Below are 17,618 nucleotides of genomic sequence, written 5' to 3' on the forward strand. Positions count from 1 at the left end.
CAACCACAGAGGCCTGAGTCAACATCAACCACAGAGGCCTGAGTAAACTGGCAACTTTCTAAAAGTTACCAGTTTACACACTTGCAACTTTGGTCTAACTCTTTGGATGTTAACTTTGCTGCAAAACTTGATGTCAGAAACTAAGTTTTGTGCTAGTCAACTGTAGAGAATATTTACACCATTAGATGTATCCCTATAAACAAAATGGCTACATTTACAATTGAAGTGTTAAAACTGATAATATGCTCATACTGCTTTAAAATTGGCCAAATTTAGACTTTCTAATAAGGAAACGTCGGCCAATACAATGTTTCTAAAAGTTCCCTGAAACACCTGTTACGAATCGGAATCTCTAAATTCTGACTCATCACTCCGGTCCGTGAACGCAGCAGCAGAGCCGCCTCGCTCTACCGGATTTCAGCCGGTAGTCTGTCGGTCTCAGCCGGTGACAGTCGACCCTGAAACCTCTCAGGGCTCCGCGGATTGTCCGCATCACATCATTGCGCTTCCTTTTTTATTTTATTGATTTGTGTGATGGCGCGGAAAGTGAGTGAGATTTTGGCTGGAGTATAAATGACTGCGGAGCAACAGGCAACTGGGTTGGGGAAACTCACTGCTCGGCTTTGGAGAAACTGTTGCACAAAATCCCGCTGCGATGTCCCTGCTGTGCGTCAGAGGTATGCGCTCTGGGTAGATTTGTTAAATATTATGCTTGCTATGGTTTGAGGGGGGGAATTGGTGCAAAACTGTAAAAGGAATTATACATAATTCAAACTGTAAAGTCTATTTTTAGTTTAAAAATTGCTGCGTTTTAAGCAGGAGTGGATTCAACTACATCAAATTGTTTTACAGAAACCTTGAAGTGTTTGAGTCTAAATATAAGAAAGTTACATTAAATCTTCATTCGTGTGGAACCTCTTAAAACTTGAGTTTAACTAAAAAAAGTTTTAAACTGGAGAACAAATTTTAAAGTAACATTTAGTGGGGAAAAATGTAAACTAACACCAAATCATAGTTCAACTAACTCGTCAATCTGAAGTGATTTGAAGTTTGGTTAATTGTTATCTTAAACAGATTACTATATATATATATATATATATATATATATATATATATATATATATATATATATATATATATATATGTGTGTGTGTGTGTGTTTTCTTACAAAATACAATTATGTGGAACCTGTTGAATAGTCAGTGATTGATTTCTTTGCATTTTATTTTAAAATAAACTACCATGTTGACTCGGGTTAGTTGAATATGAAAAAACTTCATGTCAATTGATGTATTTTAAATTGAAATGACAAGGAAAATAACTTTTCCTATGAATGAAGGCTGCATGCCACTTCTGCAGCCATTTACAGTGTATTGGAATGCAGCCTTCCATCTCGGTGTGCTGTAGACAAACTTTTGTCTGACTTTTTAAACATTTTTTTAAGAAAACAGATTATCACCGATAACAAAATAAGAATTTAAATGTGGTATTTAAGATGCATAAATAAAAATATTGCAAATATTGCTTTTTGAAAGTTCTGCCATGCGGATTAGTTTTAAGAAAAACATCAAATAAAATGTAGGTTTTCTTGCTGTTTCTACCAGAACTGATGTACAAATCAGATGACAAATGTGTTTTACTGCACCTTGAGTTGAAGTGCCCAGATAATGCAGGTTTTTGTGTGGAGCTTATCAGTGATGCAGGAGAAGTAAAAAAATTAATAAAATAAAATAAATTAAGAACAAAAGCAGCCTGTGTATTTTCACTATTCAGGTTATAGCGGGAATGTGGCCAACACTGCAGCGTTGGTTCCTCCATAGATCACTAAACTACGTTCACTTTTTTTGTCTTGTGTAGTTGAGCTTTTTATGACAGTCTGAACAACACAGATCCGATTTTTTTCGAATACGACCCAGTCTACTCAGATATAGGTTTATCTAATCCGATACGTATCAAATGTGACCTGAACCTGAACAGCCAGGTCACATTCAGCCGACTTGAACGTCATCGATACTCGACAAAACGTCACTATTCTGCGTCCTGAGCGGAAAGAAAAACGACCATGGCGAACCATAATGAGGATTAAGTTGTTAATGCGCTGGCTCCAGTCGGACAACAACTTCAAAATCGTAAGATATGCTCCGCCATTAGCATCCATGTTTACTTTTGCAAACGGTAAGCACGTCTTTTCTATGGCAGTTGGCAAAACACTGAGCACGCTCGCTATGTGACGTTATTGCGCCCTCTACTGCGCATGCGGGACACTTTCAGGTCGTTTGCAATTCACACTGGAGATCACATACAGGTCGTGTATATTGGAAATGTGAACGACCACGTCAAAAAACCCCAAAAAGATTTCACAAAAAATCGGACTTTATCATTAAAGCCTGCAGTGTGAACGTAGCTTTAATTGATCTCTTGTTGCTCACATATTGATTTTCACACCATCAAATTTGTTTTGGTGTTTTGTTTCTCTCTCTCATCTTCTGGCCGTTTTTCCATCACTGAACTCGCTGATGAAGTGTGAGAGATGGAGGGAGTGAAGCACAGCTGGGTTCAGGTGGCTGACTTTATATGAAAAAAGAAGAAAAAAAAAGTAATTCTGTTTCTTGAGCAGAAATGGAGAGTGTAGTTCTGTTACTGATGAACCTGCAGAGATTCAGACTGTCACCTGAAATATTGCGGCAGGTTTTCAACTGTCACCTGTCTTCTTTATGCAGAAAACTAATAGTCTTGCTTTAAATTTGCTTATGAATGACCAGAAAAATTGAATATTTTTCAAGTTAATTAAAAGTTTTTGCAGAAGATGCAGTTGTAACAAAACCTTTTTTTACTCACTGATTGATTAAATAACCAAAATAAAGTATTCAATATTTTGCTTGGTAAATGCCACAATAATTAGATTTTTTAGATGTTTTTCTTAACAATTTATCATCCTGACCTATCACTGGATGATAAATTGTCCCAGAAGTTATTGCAATAAACGATAATATTATTTTGAGACCATTTTCAATGAATATAAGGGTAATTTCAAAAGAACATATTCTCAGAGTTCAATAATCTTTAAATTCTAATGATCATTTAACACTGGAACTGGAAGACTCTTTCAATATCCAAAATAAATAAAGCAAATAAAATGAATTATAAAGTCAATGTAAACAAAGTTGACCTTCAAAAAAATGACTAGTTGAGACCAAATCACCAGACTGAAGACTTTTGTCATCCAGTTTTTGGTCAAAAAAGAGAAAAGCTTAACTGACTTATCGTCTTCATCTTGTGATCTTATATCAGGCAGTCGAGGCTCGTCCTGTAAAATTTAAGAAACATGAGGCTGGAGGCTTGCACCACTTTAATCCCCTTTTATATGAATAAATAACCATTGTGATGATTCTAGTTAAAATAAATCTGGCAGAGCCGCGATGCCGTAAGTCCCTCCTGGTGCTCTAACAGTTAGCGATACAGTTGCTGCTCATTAGCTCATTCTCATTAGCATTTGAGCCAGATGCTAATGAAAATATGACCGTGTTCGCTGAAGAAGGTCCTGCTGTGATATGTCAGCAGCAGCTGCAGGGAAACTTCACACTTTACTGTGTTGATGTAAAGACAGAATTTTTTCAACAGAAAAAATGAGGCGATGGTACCATTTAAAGCAGGTGTCCAGATTGTTGCCATGTTTAAAATCCAAAATACTAAAGTAATTTTTAGCAACCTCTGCAAGATTCTGCGATTGTGAATAGCTTGTAAACAGTCTGATTTATCTGCCATAACTTCTACTACAGCTACGGACAAACTTATTTACTTTTCAGCTATTGCTAAAACATTCTTGCAAGAGGATCTTTATCATCCTAACCAAGCAGCTGGAGATTTTCTCTGATCGTTTTCTTAACTATGATCTCCAGATAATGTTCAGAGAGATAATTCATCAGGAGTTTCATACATCCGGACAGGTAGAGTTGTTCTGCCTGACTAAAGCTGGTTTCACTTCCTTCAGGAAAAAGCAGAGGAGCAGGTGGGGCGACATTTTAAAAACACTTTCCTCATCCTGGCTTTGTTGAGGAAGAGGAAAACCTGCACACGCTTTTCTGACATCTCATCCACACTCTGCTGTTTCTGGAAGGCAATTATCAGCTGAGTAAATGCAAACAGTAATGGGATTACATCATACTCGGTTGAATCAGCTATGAAGATTCGGATTAGAGGAAATTATTTTTGCAGTAAGCAGAGGTGGACAGAGTAACCAAAAACTGCACTCAAGTAGGAGTAGAGCTACTTCAATATATTTTTACTCAAGGAAAAGTAAAAAGTATCCGCCCAAGAAGTTTCTCACGTAAGAGTAAACATTTATTTTGTACTCAAATACAGAGTAACTGATCAAATTATGAATTATTTAATATTTAAAAATCAAATCATGAGACAGACCAAAATATAAAGTTAAGTGGAAATTTTGGACGAAAATGACAATAATTCATATAAGTAGCAAAAAATAACAAAATCAGGCAAAATAAAATCTTTCCAAATCAGTCTCTTTCAATGAAACACGTATAAAACTTTAATAAAAACTGCAGGTGTGTGTCTGTGTCTGGTGAATTTTTGGTTAAAACATGTTTTTCATTCAGTGGGTCGAGAATCCAGAAATTTCACTCAAGAGTAGAAATTCTTCATAATAAAATTACTAAATTAAAAGTAAAAAGTACAGCGTAGTTAAAATGTTCCTAAAAGTGTTTTGTTTTTTGTTTTTTTCAAAAAGTTACTAAGGTAAATGTAATTGAGTAAATGTAACTAGTTACTGCCCAACTCTCTGTAAAGCGAGTTGATTGTTGCCAGAGGTGGGTGCAGCTCTCAAACATTGTACTGAAGTAGTGCTACTAGATGCTTCCTTTGCAATAAATGATCAATCATATGCTAAATGAACTTCCATTTCATATAAAAAGAGCTCCAGTGGTTAAATAAAAAAATCTGCACAATAAGGCATTTTTAAAATCTGATTAGTCATCAGAATAATCGATTAATCGTTAGAATAACTGATTAATTGTCAGAATAATCAATAGTTGCAGCTGTAAAATGAGTCAGTAATGTGGGCCAGCAGTAGGTGAGAACAGACCGGGTCATTCAGCACGGTGGACTGGATCGGCAGAGAGAGCAGTAAAGCTTCAGCGGCCCGTCCTGGAATCAGGGGGATGGGAACCGAGGGGAAGTAATCCCCAGGCCATCTGCTGCTCTCGCTGTCCTCTCTCCGTGTCCTACGGGAATGTGAACTTAACATCCCTGCACTCTTTATTTCACTTCCTTTATGAAGCTGTTTCCTTTTTGCCTCACTTTATGAATGATCTTCTGCCCTGGATGCTCAGAGTAGAACTTCAGGACATTTTCTGTAATCGTTTAAGACTGGAGTGTCAAACTCATTTTCATTTCAAGATCATGGATGTCTGCAAAGGGGCAGTCCTGCTACAATGAACTAAACCCATTAACAAACTGCTAAAATATTAATAAATATCTGTGTATGCATTGAATAAATACTTTTTCAAATGAAATGATATTAGACATCTTTTCAAACTGATCATTACGACGGCGCATTGGCAACAATTTAGGTAGAAAGAAAATGGTAGTAAATTTCAACGAAAAACTCAGAAGTTTTGAGATTAAGCTCAGAAATTTTCTAGAAAGAACTTGGAAATTTCTTGGTTTAAAAAGTCAAACATTTGAGTGAAAAGAAGCAGAAATTTTTAGGTTAATCTTAGAAATTTTCTGGAAAAACGTTCTGTGTTTCAAAAGTATAAAAACTTCCACTGTTGAAACTCAAGTTTTTTCTAGAACATTTTATAGATTAATCTAAATCAGTGTTTTTCTAGCAAATTTTTGACTATTCAAACTCAGACATTTTCATTTTTTAGAATACTTCTTAGATTTTTTTGTGTAAATTTTTGACTTTTGGGGCTCAGAAATATCTGAGTTCTTGCTAGAAGATTTCTTATATTAATCTCAAAACGACTGAATTCTTTTGGCAGAAATGTACTTTTCCTTATTTTTCCTTGTAACTACAATGGCCTTAGCAGGAACTGATCTATGAGATGCAATCATAGATCAGTTCCTTTAGGACTTTTGAATTTTTGTAACATTTATTTCAATCAAAATCAAGGAGCTATGTGGAGCTACTTTAGAAATATTTGCAAGGAATTTTGCAATATTTGCGTTCGTATGTGGTTGGTCCTGGTGTGTTTCTTGCTGCTTAACTGGCAATGCTTCCAGGGAAACTTAAAGGAGACACTTCTGCTTGTGCCACTGACATGAAAACCTTAAATAGCCTGAAGTCTGAGGTAAGCAGATAGAAACACTTAGTGGGACAAAGTAAACTTTCAGTAGCATCAGTCACAGCTACTGATCTTTAGTCAGTAAATAGATTAGTACACCCTTACAAAGATCAATAAACTTTAAATTCTAGTGAATATTTAACACTGGAACTGGAAGAAATTTTAAATAGTCAAAATATTAAGAACAAAAACGACAAATAAAATAAATTATAAAGTCTCTGTAAACTTAATTGTCCTTCAAAAAAAGGGCTATTGAGACCAAGAAATTTGTCTGATTTGTGATATCTGTGAAGATATGACTTCTTTAATCATCTATATTGGTTCAATATCCAAACTGCTTTATTATCTTAATGTGATAATAAGCACATTATCACATTAATGTGATACAGGCATTATTGTGATGCCTGTATACCGTAAACATACTGAAATGCCAAAAATGAGAAAATACTACCAAAAAGGAAGAATCCTAACGAAGGTTATTTTATCATTTTGCCGATAAATATGCCAACGTAAAATTAACCGGCAAACAAGAAGTGTAGTCAACATTTTCCCTTCTGACTTCACTGTATTTTCTCGTGAATTTGATTATTTTCTGAGCTGAAATTAGATTTTTTAAAGGACTTCTCTGCTGCCACACAGCGAGCAGCTAAGTTATGTGTAAAACCCTGAATGTAGCGTATCCAACATGTTCTGAGCCGTCAGTAGATGTATTTCAGCAGGTCTGCGGGGTTATTTATGATCTAATGGAAGTGAAAGGGTGTTAATTTCATGGCCAACAGGTTTCCAACCTGTACACTCTCAAAGCCACCGGGCTAAAGCTAAAAATAGACCCTCAGTCTGGCTCCTTGTAATGACACAGTCTACTGCTGCTGCTGCTGCTCAGCAGATTTTATTAAATATTACGGGGATCTCCTACCCCACGTTTTAGGCCACTCATATATATTTAAGCTATTTAAATTGCAGGTGCTTGGAAGCCTTTCATTTAGGTGTTTTCCAGGTTTGGAAAGTGCTTGATTTCTGTATAAAATCCTTGAAAGGACTTGATATTCAAACTGCAGTTTTGATTGACAGCCTAAATGTGGAAAACGTTATTTACTGTTGAAACCAAATATTTTTATAGATCTAATAAAAATACAAACCTTTTTCCCTCACTGCCTGAAGTTAAATCAGATTAAAATTGTCTTGATAAAAGTCAGAAAAATTAGTGAGAACAATTTTTTATTTTTTGTCTTTTATTTTGTGTTTAAGCATTTAATTTGAGTGTGAAGGTAATTTACCTTAACACAATTTATTTGGATTGTTTCAAAGTATTAAATATTTATTATTCCTAATGACTCAATGACTTATTGATCAGTTTAACTGAAATAAAGGTTGGCTTATATTTTACACGTTAAAGTTATTGAAATTATTTTTATTTTCTTTTGTTAATTTAGTGTTTTGTACTCAGACCAGTCAGGTGTTTTGGGTGTGAAAAGATTCAAACGTAAAATTTTGTTATATTTTAGATAATTTTTTCCTTTCACTCCACAACATTTTTTATTTTTAAGCCGTTATGGGGCACAGTGACATGAAACTGCTGCTGCACAAGTTACTCAACAAGTTGTTGCTAGGTAACCAGAGAGTGAGTGGGTTGCTTGGTAACCAAAGAGTGAGTGAGTTAGTTGATTCCACCGACTTTACTTAGCTAGCTGGGAGAGTTTGAGCAACTAAAGCCATTCCTCTGCCTACATCTCCCAGAATGCTGTGTGGTTCTGGGTCGGAGTTCAGTAGAATTATTGAACATTCTATTAATCTTATTATCTACTGATATTTATCATGTGTCTATTGCAATATATGTTGTAATTGATTTATTGCCCAGCTCTGCTACCTCACTATTCAATTCAATTCAAGTCTTAATCCAAAAATAATCTTAATTTAATGTTTTTAGAAGATTTAGTTGAAAGCTAATATTGGCTAGCTGCTAACTTTTACCGTAGTGCTACTCAGCTAACTGACTGACTTTTTTATTGTTGCAAAAAATAGACATTAAACATCATTTGTTTTGTTTTTGTATGAGAATTTTATCTAAACTTTTGATCAAAGCTGTTGATATTCAGTGTTGTATAGTAACAAAGTACAAATACTTCACGACTTTACTTAAGTATAGTTTGGAGTACTTCATACTTTCCTCGAGTATGAAAATTTTTGATGACTTTCACTTTTACTTCACTATATTTCCGAACTTAATTGCGTACTTTTACTCCGATACATTTTCAATGTGTGGTTTAGTTACTCGTTACAAAAACGCGAGAGAGAGAAACAAAGTGTTTTGACCCCACCTACTGATTAGCAAGTAGCAAGCAGGCTACCGAACAAAGTCCGTAGCCTGCTTGCCTGGGCTTGTTCATCACCTCCAATAGGATACACCTGTTTCGCTTCTCCCATTGTTGGGGAAATCAGAAATCAGAACACCTTGCACCGGGTGGCTGGGGGGGGCCGAACAGAGAAGAGTGCTGCCCGCACTGACGCGGCTCAGGGATTACGTGACACGCAGCGCAGTGCCCTACAATGCACTGTAAGCTATGTAATGTGTTTTGAGGCAATTGACCAAAATCCCGGACAATTTTTAAATTCCCCCCGGACATCTTTTTAGGTCTGAAAAGTAGGACATGTCCGGGAAAAAGAGGACGTCTGGTCACCCTAGTTCAATGGGGGACAGAAGCCATAGCGATAGCAATTTAGACTAAATTTAACGAATATAGGAAAGGCATGCAAGTTCAAAACCACAAACCATTAACATGTGCTACTCTTTAAAACTGGAACAATTTATTAGCAGGTTTCATTTTGCCTGCACTTGGTTGGGTACATTATTTTAAGTTTATTTGACAAGTTTACCAAAATATAAGAAATGTCATTCAAACTTGCCTTGTTTTACTTTTTACTTGTACTTTTCATTACATTACTTGAGTACATCCATTTTTACAGTAATTTCCATACTTAAGTACAAGAAGTTTCAGATACTTTAAGACTTTTACTCAAGTAACATTTCAGTCAGTGACTTCGACTTTTACCAAAGTCGTATTTTGGAGAGGTACTTGTACTTTTACTTGACTCTGAGATTTCAGTACTTTATACAACACTGTTGATATTAATGGGTTGTGGCAGGGGTGGAAATTAGCACCCGCCACTGGCCAAATGCGGGTAAAATTATGAAGTGGCGTGTAAATTGGAGCATCGCACCGCCACTGTGGCGGGTTGACAATTTGAACAGAAAAAACAAAACAAAACACTGAATTCAGTAGGAACTTCTGTCCAGGGTAGGAGTGGCTGACTGGACTACAGACTGATGCACATACTGTATATGGGATGGACCTAGGCTGTCATAATTTAACCAAAAATATATCAAATATAATTCTTATGGACCGCGAGAACCCATTGGTTGATTTCATTGACGGACATTGGGCTTATCCAATGAAATCCCTTAGTGCTCCTTGGCCCGCCCCTCTCCACCGAGGTTATAAATAGAGTCATTTCAGCTAACGGTTAGTTGCTAACCGGAGTCCGAGAAAAGTGAGCGGGTAGGAGACGGGGCGGGTCAGAAAAACCACAACGACTAAAGCTAAAAAGCGCATAAGCCCATTCAGAAAAATGTGTCAAACTAACCGACACGTTAATGACAACACAGGAGCGACAGAGAGGGTTTTACTACTGTAAGGACGGGGAGGGAGAGAAGCTAACGTGAGTAGGCCATAGTCACTTAAAGCAGTTTTCTTGAAACGATTGAAGGTTCAACGTACAAATTTAAGACCACAATTTTATGAGCGCCCAAATTTTGAAAAGCGAGTAGATGTGTTTTCTCAAAATGTTTTAGTAGAATTAATTACATTTTTTTAAATGACTGATCAGAGACCTTTCCAAAAATACTAACCAGACTGCAGCACAGGGCAATCTGGGTAAATAAACAAACCCATGAGCTGGATTAATTGCTTAAGGACTTTTGCTAATGGCAAAAGAGAAATCCTCCAACTGCTAAAATCGATGCCACTCCATTTGTTTGGAGGAAGTTAGTTTTTCTGTCGTTTCCTTCAGTAGTTCTTGGTGCAGCGTCCCCACAGGCGAGGAGGGGAACAGATTTTTCAACTGGCTTGTTTGACAGTGCATTGTGAAAGTGAACCGAAGCAGCTGGAAATGTTACAAATGCTGCAATTTTGTAAATGGGGATTACAACTAAACTATTGTTTTGTCTTCTTCCTGTGTTTAATTTTCCCCAATGTTGTATAAAAATGTGATATTTACATTTTAATAGATCATACAAAGTAGATTTCACTCTGATCAGGGAGAGTCCCACAGAGCAAGCAGGTGGATTGTTTCTCTGTGTGTTTGTGGCCTGAAATGTTTTTAATTCACCTCTAAGAGGTCTGTTCTTCCTTTGAGCTTCAAAGCTCCACTTTTCCATCCCTGTTAGGAGATCAAACCAGAGCCACCACTCCGGCCTGAGTGCTCACGCTCTCAGCAGCAGGATGACTAAGGGGGAAACTCTGCAGAGAAAATTATGTCTAATCTTTTTTTCCTTTGCATTATTGTTATAGCATCATTATTTCCTCAAAGTCCAGCAGAAATCACAGTTTTTATTTGCTACTTTTGATTTAGATAACATTTGTTCCTTTGTTATTGTACTTTTAGACAGAAGTGGGCTCCTTAGTGTGACTGGCACACAACTCAAAGCAATTGACCGTAGTATGTCTTTGAGTAAAAGTCACTGAATGATTGTGATTTTACTTTCTATAAAATCAAAGTGAACTCCATCGACACCACAGTGATAGTCAAAATAAGACAGGATAATAAATCAACAACAATATATATTGCAATAGACATGTGATCAATATCCATAAATAAAACATCTGATAGAAATATATTGAATATTCCCTGAACTTTGTTCCAGAACCGCACAGCAGTCTGGGACATATAGGTAACTGCTCAACCTCTCAGCTAGCTAAGAAAAGGCTCACTCTTTGGTTACCTAGCAACAACTTGCTGTTGTTGCTAGATAGTTTCAAGGCCCTCCCCTCAAACTTTGGTTACCTAGCAACAGCCTGTTGAGTAACTGGTGCAGCAGCAGTTTCAAGTATATCCCTTGTGCCTCAAAACTGCTTAAAAATAAAAAGATGGAGTGAAAACTGGACAAAACAGGAAAGTTTGGCAGCATTTCAGATATTTAAAACAAAAACTAATTGATAATTATTGGTATCGACTGATATAAAATGCTTTTAATGTGATACGTTTTTCAACCTAAGTTAAAACTTTTCCGATAAACCCAGAACCTGTGTTTGAAAAAGAACAAACCTTACATGTTGCTTATTGAAACTGTTGGTCAAAAAAAAAATTGCACATGATTTGCAACATAAATACCAGAAAAATGTTCAGTGTTTGCAATCAAAGCTGCGATTCTTTTCTACTTGCTGTTTTCAGACAATGTACAGATGTGAGTGTGACATAATAATTCCCGTGCAGGGGAGCTTGTGAGCAGCAGCTTTAATCTGTCGTCACGTGAACATCCCTCTGTTTTCTACTAATAGCAACTATAGCTTGTCGTCTCAAAACCTTCCTAATTGGGAAAAGCATTTTAACAGCTTTCGATCATGCACAACGCTACCTGTGCTTCATTTCATTTAAAAAAAAAAGAGGAAAGGTTTAAATTTGAGTCATTTTTTTGTAATTCATCCTCTGGCACAATGCAGCTGGGTCCGCTAGGTTTCAGCCCTGCTTAAGGCATTAGCTCAGAGCGATTATCCCACCGTCACCAGCAGCACGCATCCTCTCATACAATCACTCCAGCTGGCACGTGTCTGACATCTGCCCCGCTTTCTGCCTCCCCGTCGCCGGGACCAGCAGGGATTCAGACCTCCATACTCATGGAGACGTGTCATACCTTTTGCAGCTGTACTGCATTATTTCTTGCTGACATACTTTTATGTTGGCATCTTGTTTCAGTTCTGTTTGGGAAAATTGGTCAAGTCTTTGCCTTTCTGGATCATTTCTGCCTTTTGAAAGTAACTAAACTGAAAGCAGCAGTTTTTTTGTTGTTAAACTGCATAAATTGGTCTTTATAGCAACTTTGTTGCATGTAACTTTTATAAATAATATAGTTTTTACATATTTGTTGAAATGTCACTCTGTCATTACAGTACGGTATGAGACAAATATTCTGAAAAAATCAAACTTTTCTGGCAATCAGAACCTGGAGGTTCTGATTGCCAGAAATCAGAACCTCTGATTAGCGCTGTCCATCACCTCCCTCTTGCTCTCTGCTACACTACAGCTAGCATAGCCTGTTGAGAATGCTAAGGCTAGTTAGCCAATGATGGCAGATAAGCAGCTTTTTTGTAACGGTGAGTTGTTTCTCTGCCATTAGCGCATTTAGCAACAAATACATGAGATTGAGTGACAGCGCTAAGCCCCGCCTCTTGGCTCTGATTGGCTGTTTAAATGTGTTTTTTTAATAAAAGTTATGTTACCATTAATTTTCATCAGAATTATTCCAGATTCTTTATTCTGGAAGGTTTTAATTAGTGTTTTGGGTCAGTGTTGTGTGCTTTGACTGTCCAGCTGCTCATTTCAGGTGAAAATACAAAATTCATAAAACATTAAAACAGCCCAACAGCATGATGCTGCCACCACCATGTCTGGCATCTGGTACAGTGTTTGCTGCAAAATGCATGCATTTTCTCTGCATTTTGTCAATTAAACATGAATGTTGGTGTGTTTACATATTTAATTATATATATAAAAAAACATTTTATTTAAGTGCAGTTTATAAAAAAAAGTTTAAAAAAATATATAATTTGACTTTAAGATTACCTTCCAAGCATCTTGTTATAAGATCCCGACTAAAATAAAACAAGAGAAGAAATCTACTCAATCAGTGAAACTAATCTCTATTTGACCGAAAACATTTAATTGCCCCCTTGGGATCAATAACACAATTCACACTACAATTATCAACAAATGTAAACTGCCCATGGCTTGGAGATGTAAGCTATTTCTGATAGCTTAAAGGGCTAATTACACGTCTGCTGCTATTAATGCAGCGTGTGTATCCACTTATCCCGTCTTTAGTGGCCGTTAGCTTTACCGTCGGGTTATTTTGGATTCGCTGTGACACTTATTTCATTTGCAGGAAAGCTGATTGGCTCCTGGAGCAGGAGTACTGCGCAGAAAGACATGGATGAGTTCAAGGGGAAATGTTTCTGATGTCATAAAACTGCAAAACAAATGAACAAGGAGATAGACCTATGGAGTTGAAAAGAGTCAAAACTCTTCTCAATTTATTACAAAAATATTTTCATTTTTATTATTTGTTTTGATATTTTACAGCTTGTTTTTCCATTGTTTATTCAACAGCTGTATAATTTTAAATAATATTAATACATAAATCTTTTGCACTTTTTTCGACACTCAGACAAAAGACAAAAGAATTAAATAAATAATAATAACATATGTATGTATATGTTTATATGTATGTATATTGTTATTCTTATTGATTTATTAGTCATATTTATTGCACGTCCAAAAAAGCACAAAAAATTGTTGATTTATTATTATTATTACAATTATAACTAAAAATTATTCAACTGTCAAATAGAGTGAAACAATAAGCTAAAAAATTATTAAACATATATTATTAGAATTATTATTTTCATTTTTATTACATGTTATTTATTTTCTGTTGGGAATTTTATTACCTTTAACATTTGCCACATGTCAGTAGCTGCATGGTGAAGACTTTAACATTTCAACAGTTAATATTTGGGATGTTTACGATTTATCCTTTAATCAACTTGCAGTAACACATTGTACTTTATATTAATTTATTCAGGGTTAGTAGCAGATGACAAATACAAATTTTTTGCTTGTTTTAAATAAGAATGCAGATACAGATCTAGCAGATTGGACTCTGTGAATGCTCTTTCTCGCTTGCTTGGTGAAAGCCCAGCCTTCAGGTTTTGGCTGAGCGCTGTTGGCACGGCACCAATCAGGTCGCCATCAGGTTTTCAGTGACGCTTTGCAGGACCTGGCACTAGTGACACACAAGGCGCTTTGTGCCGAGAGACATGACCTGATAGCAGTCTACCTGCTGAGCTCTCAGCATTTTATTTTATTTTATTTTATTTTATTGAGCAGATTTATAGGGCTGGATGATATGGCTGAAAAACATATCACGAAATAAGCATATCAATCAATAACTATTGACCAGTTGTTGTTGTTTTTTTTGTTTTGAATATCTGAAATACTGCCACAGTTTTCACTCCATATTATTGTTTAATTTGAAGCTGTTAAACAACTTTTAACAGTGGCGGAACCTTAAACTCCTGCAAGTTACTCCACAGGGTGTTGCTAGGTAACCAAACAATGAATGAGTTGCTAGGTAACCAAATGGGTGAGTTAGTTGATTCCACCAGCCTTCTTAAACTTGAATGGCCAGAAACTTGTAAAACCATTAACTCTACTAGCTTTATCTCTGTTAGCAGATCCTCCTGTTTTCTTTTAGCTGTAACAGACCCATCATTAATGTGTTTCTGACACTTTTGTTAAGAAAATTGCATATACTAGAAGGTAAACATCGTTTTATTTTACCCATTTTTGTGTAAATTTATTTAACTTTTGTTTTTTACTTTATTTATTCTAATTTGTAGATTGCAAGACATTAACACCAATATGTCTGTGAATTTATAACCTCAAGGCAATTTGCTGTGTTTAGGAGACATTATCAGCTAATTTAGGGTGTGTTCTATGTACGAGAATCGTCTTATGTTATACATTTGTTGATGATCTACAAGGTTTTTTTTCCAGTTAAGAGGTTCTTATTATGGCCAGACACACATTGTTTCAAAAGGTCTGTAACTCTAACATGTCTCTCAGCTGTAACATTTGGGTGTAAATTTCAAATTATGGCATAATTCAATGTTCAATGTGTGTGAGTGACGTAGTAATTATTTATCTTTCTATCCGTCTTGCTCAAATATTGTAAGACGTAATCAGTAGCTTGCACAAGAAGAATATTGTAATGTATTTTGCATAATCTAAATGGAAAGCTGCAGGTCTTTTGTCTGAAAAGTTCTCTGCTGAATTTGATTGAAGTGTTTTGATTATTAGCATTAAGATCAATTGTTTGTCTTTGCTTCGTAGCAATCTATCAACTTGGTCACATATAGTTGATTTTGTATATTTTCAGGTGAAATAATGCAATGCACTCTATTTAAAGTCTTGTTTTATCTTGTGCCATGATTAATCTTGATTAGTTTTTAATCAGCTCCTTTTGTCTGTAAGAACAATTTATCAATGTCTCAATTTCTCATTGTGTTTCTCTTCTAGTAATAGAGAAAACTTTAAAATGTATTATTTTTTCATTTTTTTGTTGACTTTATGGAAGATGATTATAGGAATTCGATTTTTGTGAACTATTTTTTACATTGTGGAACAGCTAACTTAATTGCTAAAATTGCGTCAAAGTTGCCATTTTGATGCAACATACATTTTATTTATATGTATTTTTCACTTTGAATGGCACGATTTACCATAAAAGCAAACAATAATGAAATGTTATTGTAACTAAACTAGTGGAACCTAAATATTAACTTTAATTTAATGAAAAATAGAGGAAATGACAACAATGAAAACAGCTAACTGTCAAATGTTAGCGCTAACAGTATTAGCTTAAGTGTTAGATTAGCAAAAAAGATGGCTGTATAGCTTGACTGATATTATTTGTAATATTTATTTATATTATTTTTAACTCTATTGTAGACTGACTGGGAGAATATTTACTCCAGTCCCTTTAATTTTCTTTATTAAATAAATAAATTTCCTGCTGCCACAGGAGAATTGATGAACATTTAGTGAGGCAACATTTATCAAAAGAAATTCTGTTGGATTTTATTAGACTACATAAAAGTTGAAAGACATTCATGATTACATTTTTACAAGTTAAAATGTTAAATGTTGCAAAGATAAATATTTCTTGTGATTAGACATGCTTAAAACTGTCAAAAAAGTATGTTTTCTTTTTCACACGTTGACTAACTCAATGTTTCTCCTCCTTTTTTCAGTAAAGAAAGCCAAACTTCATGGCCCGCCAGGTAAGAACCCATTCAAATGTTCTCCTTTATTCACATGTATGAATAAACACATTACCTTCACAGGAAGCCTCAAACTACCGCAGGATTGGACATTAAATACATACATTCACAGGCTATTTTATTTGGTAAATCTTGTTTTACAAACAAGACTGCCTTAATTCATAGAGTTGAGACATTTTCAGAAACACTCTTCAAAGGTTTTGGTCTATATTTATCTAATGACATGATGCAGTGGAAGAAGAAGAACTGTGCTATGAAGACAATCCAATGAATAATGGGATTTCAGACAGTTTTTGGCACAATAAAATGCTGTAGATCTTAAGATTTGGGGAAATTCTGTTTGCAGAGACTTCATAATCAATTATATTTCTGTCGTGTCTGGTTTTTATTTCCGTTTTATTTATTGGTTTTGGTTGTTTTGTTTTATTTTGAATATTTAAAAAATCTTCCAGTTCCAGTCTTAAGTGATTGCTACAAAATTGCATATTACTTGAAAAAGTTGTCAAAACAACAGATCACAATAATTACTGGGAGAATGTATCTTACAGCAAAATTTGCTAGTGACAAAACAAAACTGCCTTTAGAACTATACCTAATGTTCTATGTTTTAGTTCTGCGCTGTGTTGACGTTCAGCAAACATGCTATTCTGGCACAAACTGTGACCTTTTGTGATTCAATAATATAATGTCTAAACACTTATTGCATTATATATATTTTAGACCTCGCTTTCAACGAGAAATCGAAGTCCAGCTGTGTCGCAGTTGGACTTCCAACCAGCCAAAGTGTTAGTCATGTTATGCAATCTGCTTTTCTTCCAATGAAGTCCATTTTTACTATTACTGTAAGCCATGTAAGAAGCATGAAGCTTATTCAAACTGTTTTAAGAAGTGATGTAAGAATGATCCCCTCTTTCCAGCCACTTTTTGTCTTAAACGTCTCTTTAGGCTGCAGCTGTTTGTCTCTTCCAGTTCTCTGCAGGCTGTGATGAGGGGAGAACAATGGGAATGAGTGGGAGAATAAGAAATCAAGCTGGAGGAGGAGGGAAGGAAAATCAATAGATCATCACAGACAAAGGGCCACCTGCTAGCCTGAGATGACAATGTGCCATTCATTTATAGAGAAAAATCTTTCAAGTTCTTTAGGAGACTCTGACAAACTCACAGCACAGAGAGGAGCAGTTTTAAGGAGAGAAAA

The 17,618-nt window shown here is 35.6% G+C and overlaps 1 protein-coding gene across 1 annotated transcript in view; it reads left to right on the forward strand.

Annotated features, from left to right (window-relative positions):
• Positions 1 to 457: 457 nt before the first annotated feature.
• The window catches only part of LOC102228331 (protein unc-13 homolog B-like), a 148,554-nt gene continuing 131,393 nt past the window's right edge, over positions 458 to 17,618 (forward strand). The window contains exons 1-2 of the mRNA XM_023343565.1: positions 458 to 677; positions 16,394 to 16,423. Of these exons, the coding sequence (XP_023199333.1) occupies positions 656 to 677; positions 16,394 to 16,423 (52 nt within the window). The 5' untranslated portion in view covers positions 458 to 655. The remainder of the gene's footprint in view (positions 678 to 16,393; positions 16,424 to 17,618) is intronic.

This window comes from Xiphophorus maculatus, chromosome 12 (assembly GCF_002775205.1).
Source record: "Xiphophorus maculatus strain JP 163 A chromosome 12, X_maculatus-5.0-male, whole genome shotgun sequence".
Classification (NCBI taxonomy): Eukaryota; Metazoa; Chordata; class Actinopteri; order Cyprinodontiformes; family Poeciliidae; genus Xiphophorus; species Xiphophorus maculatus.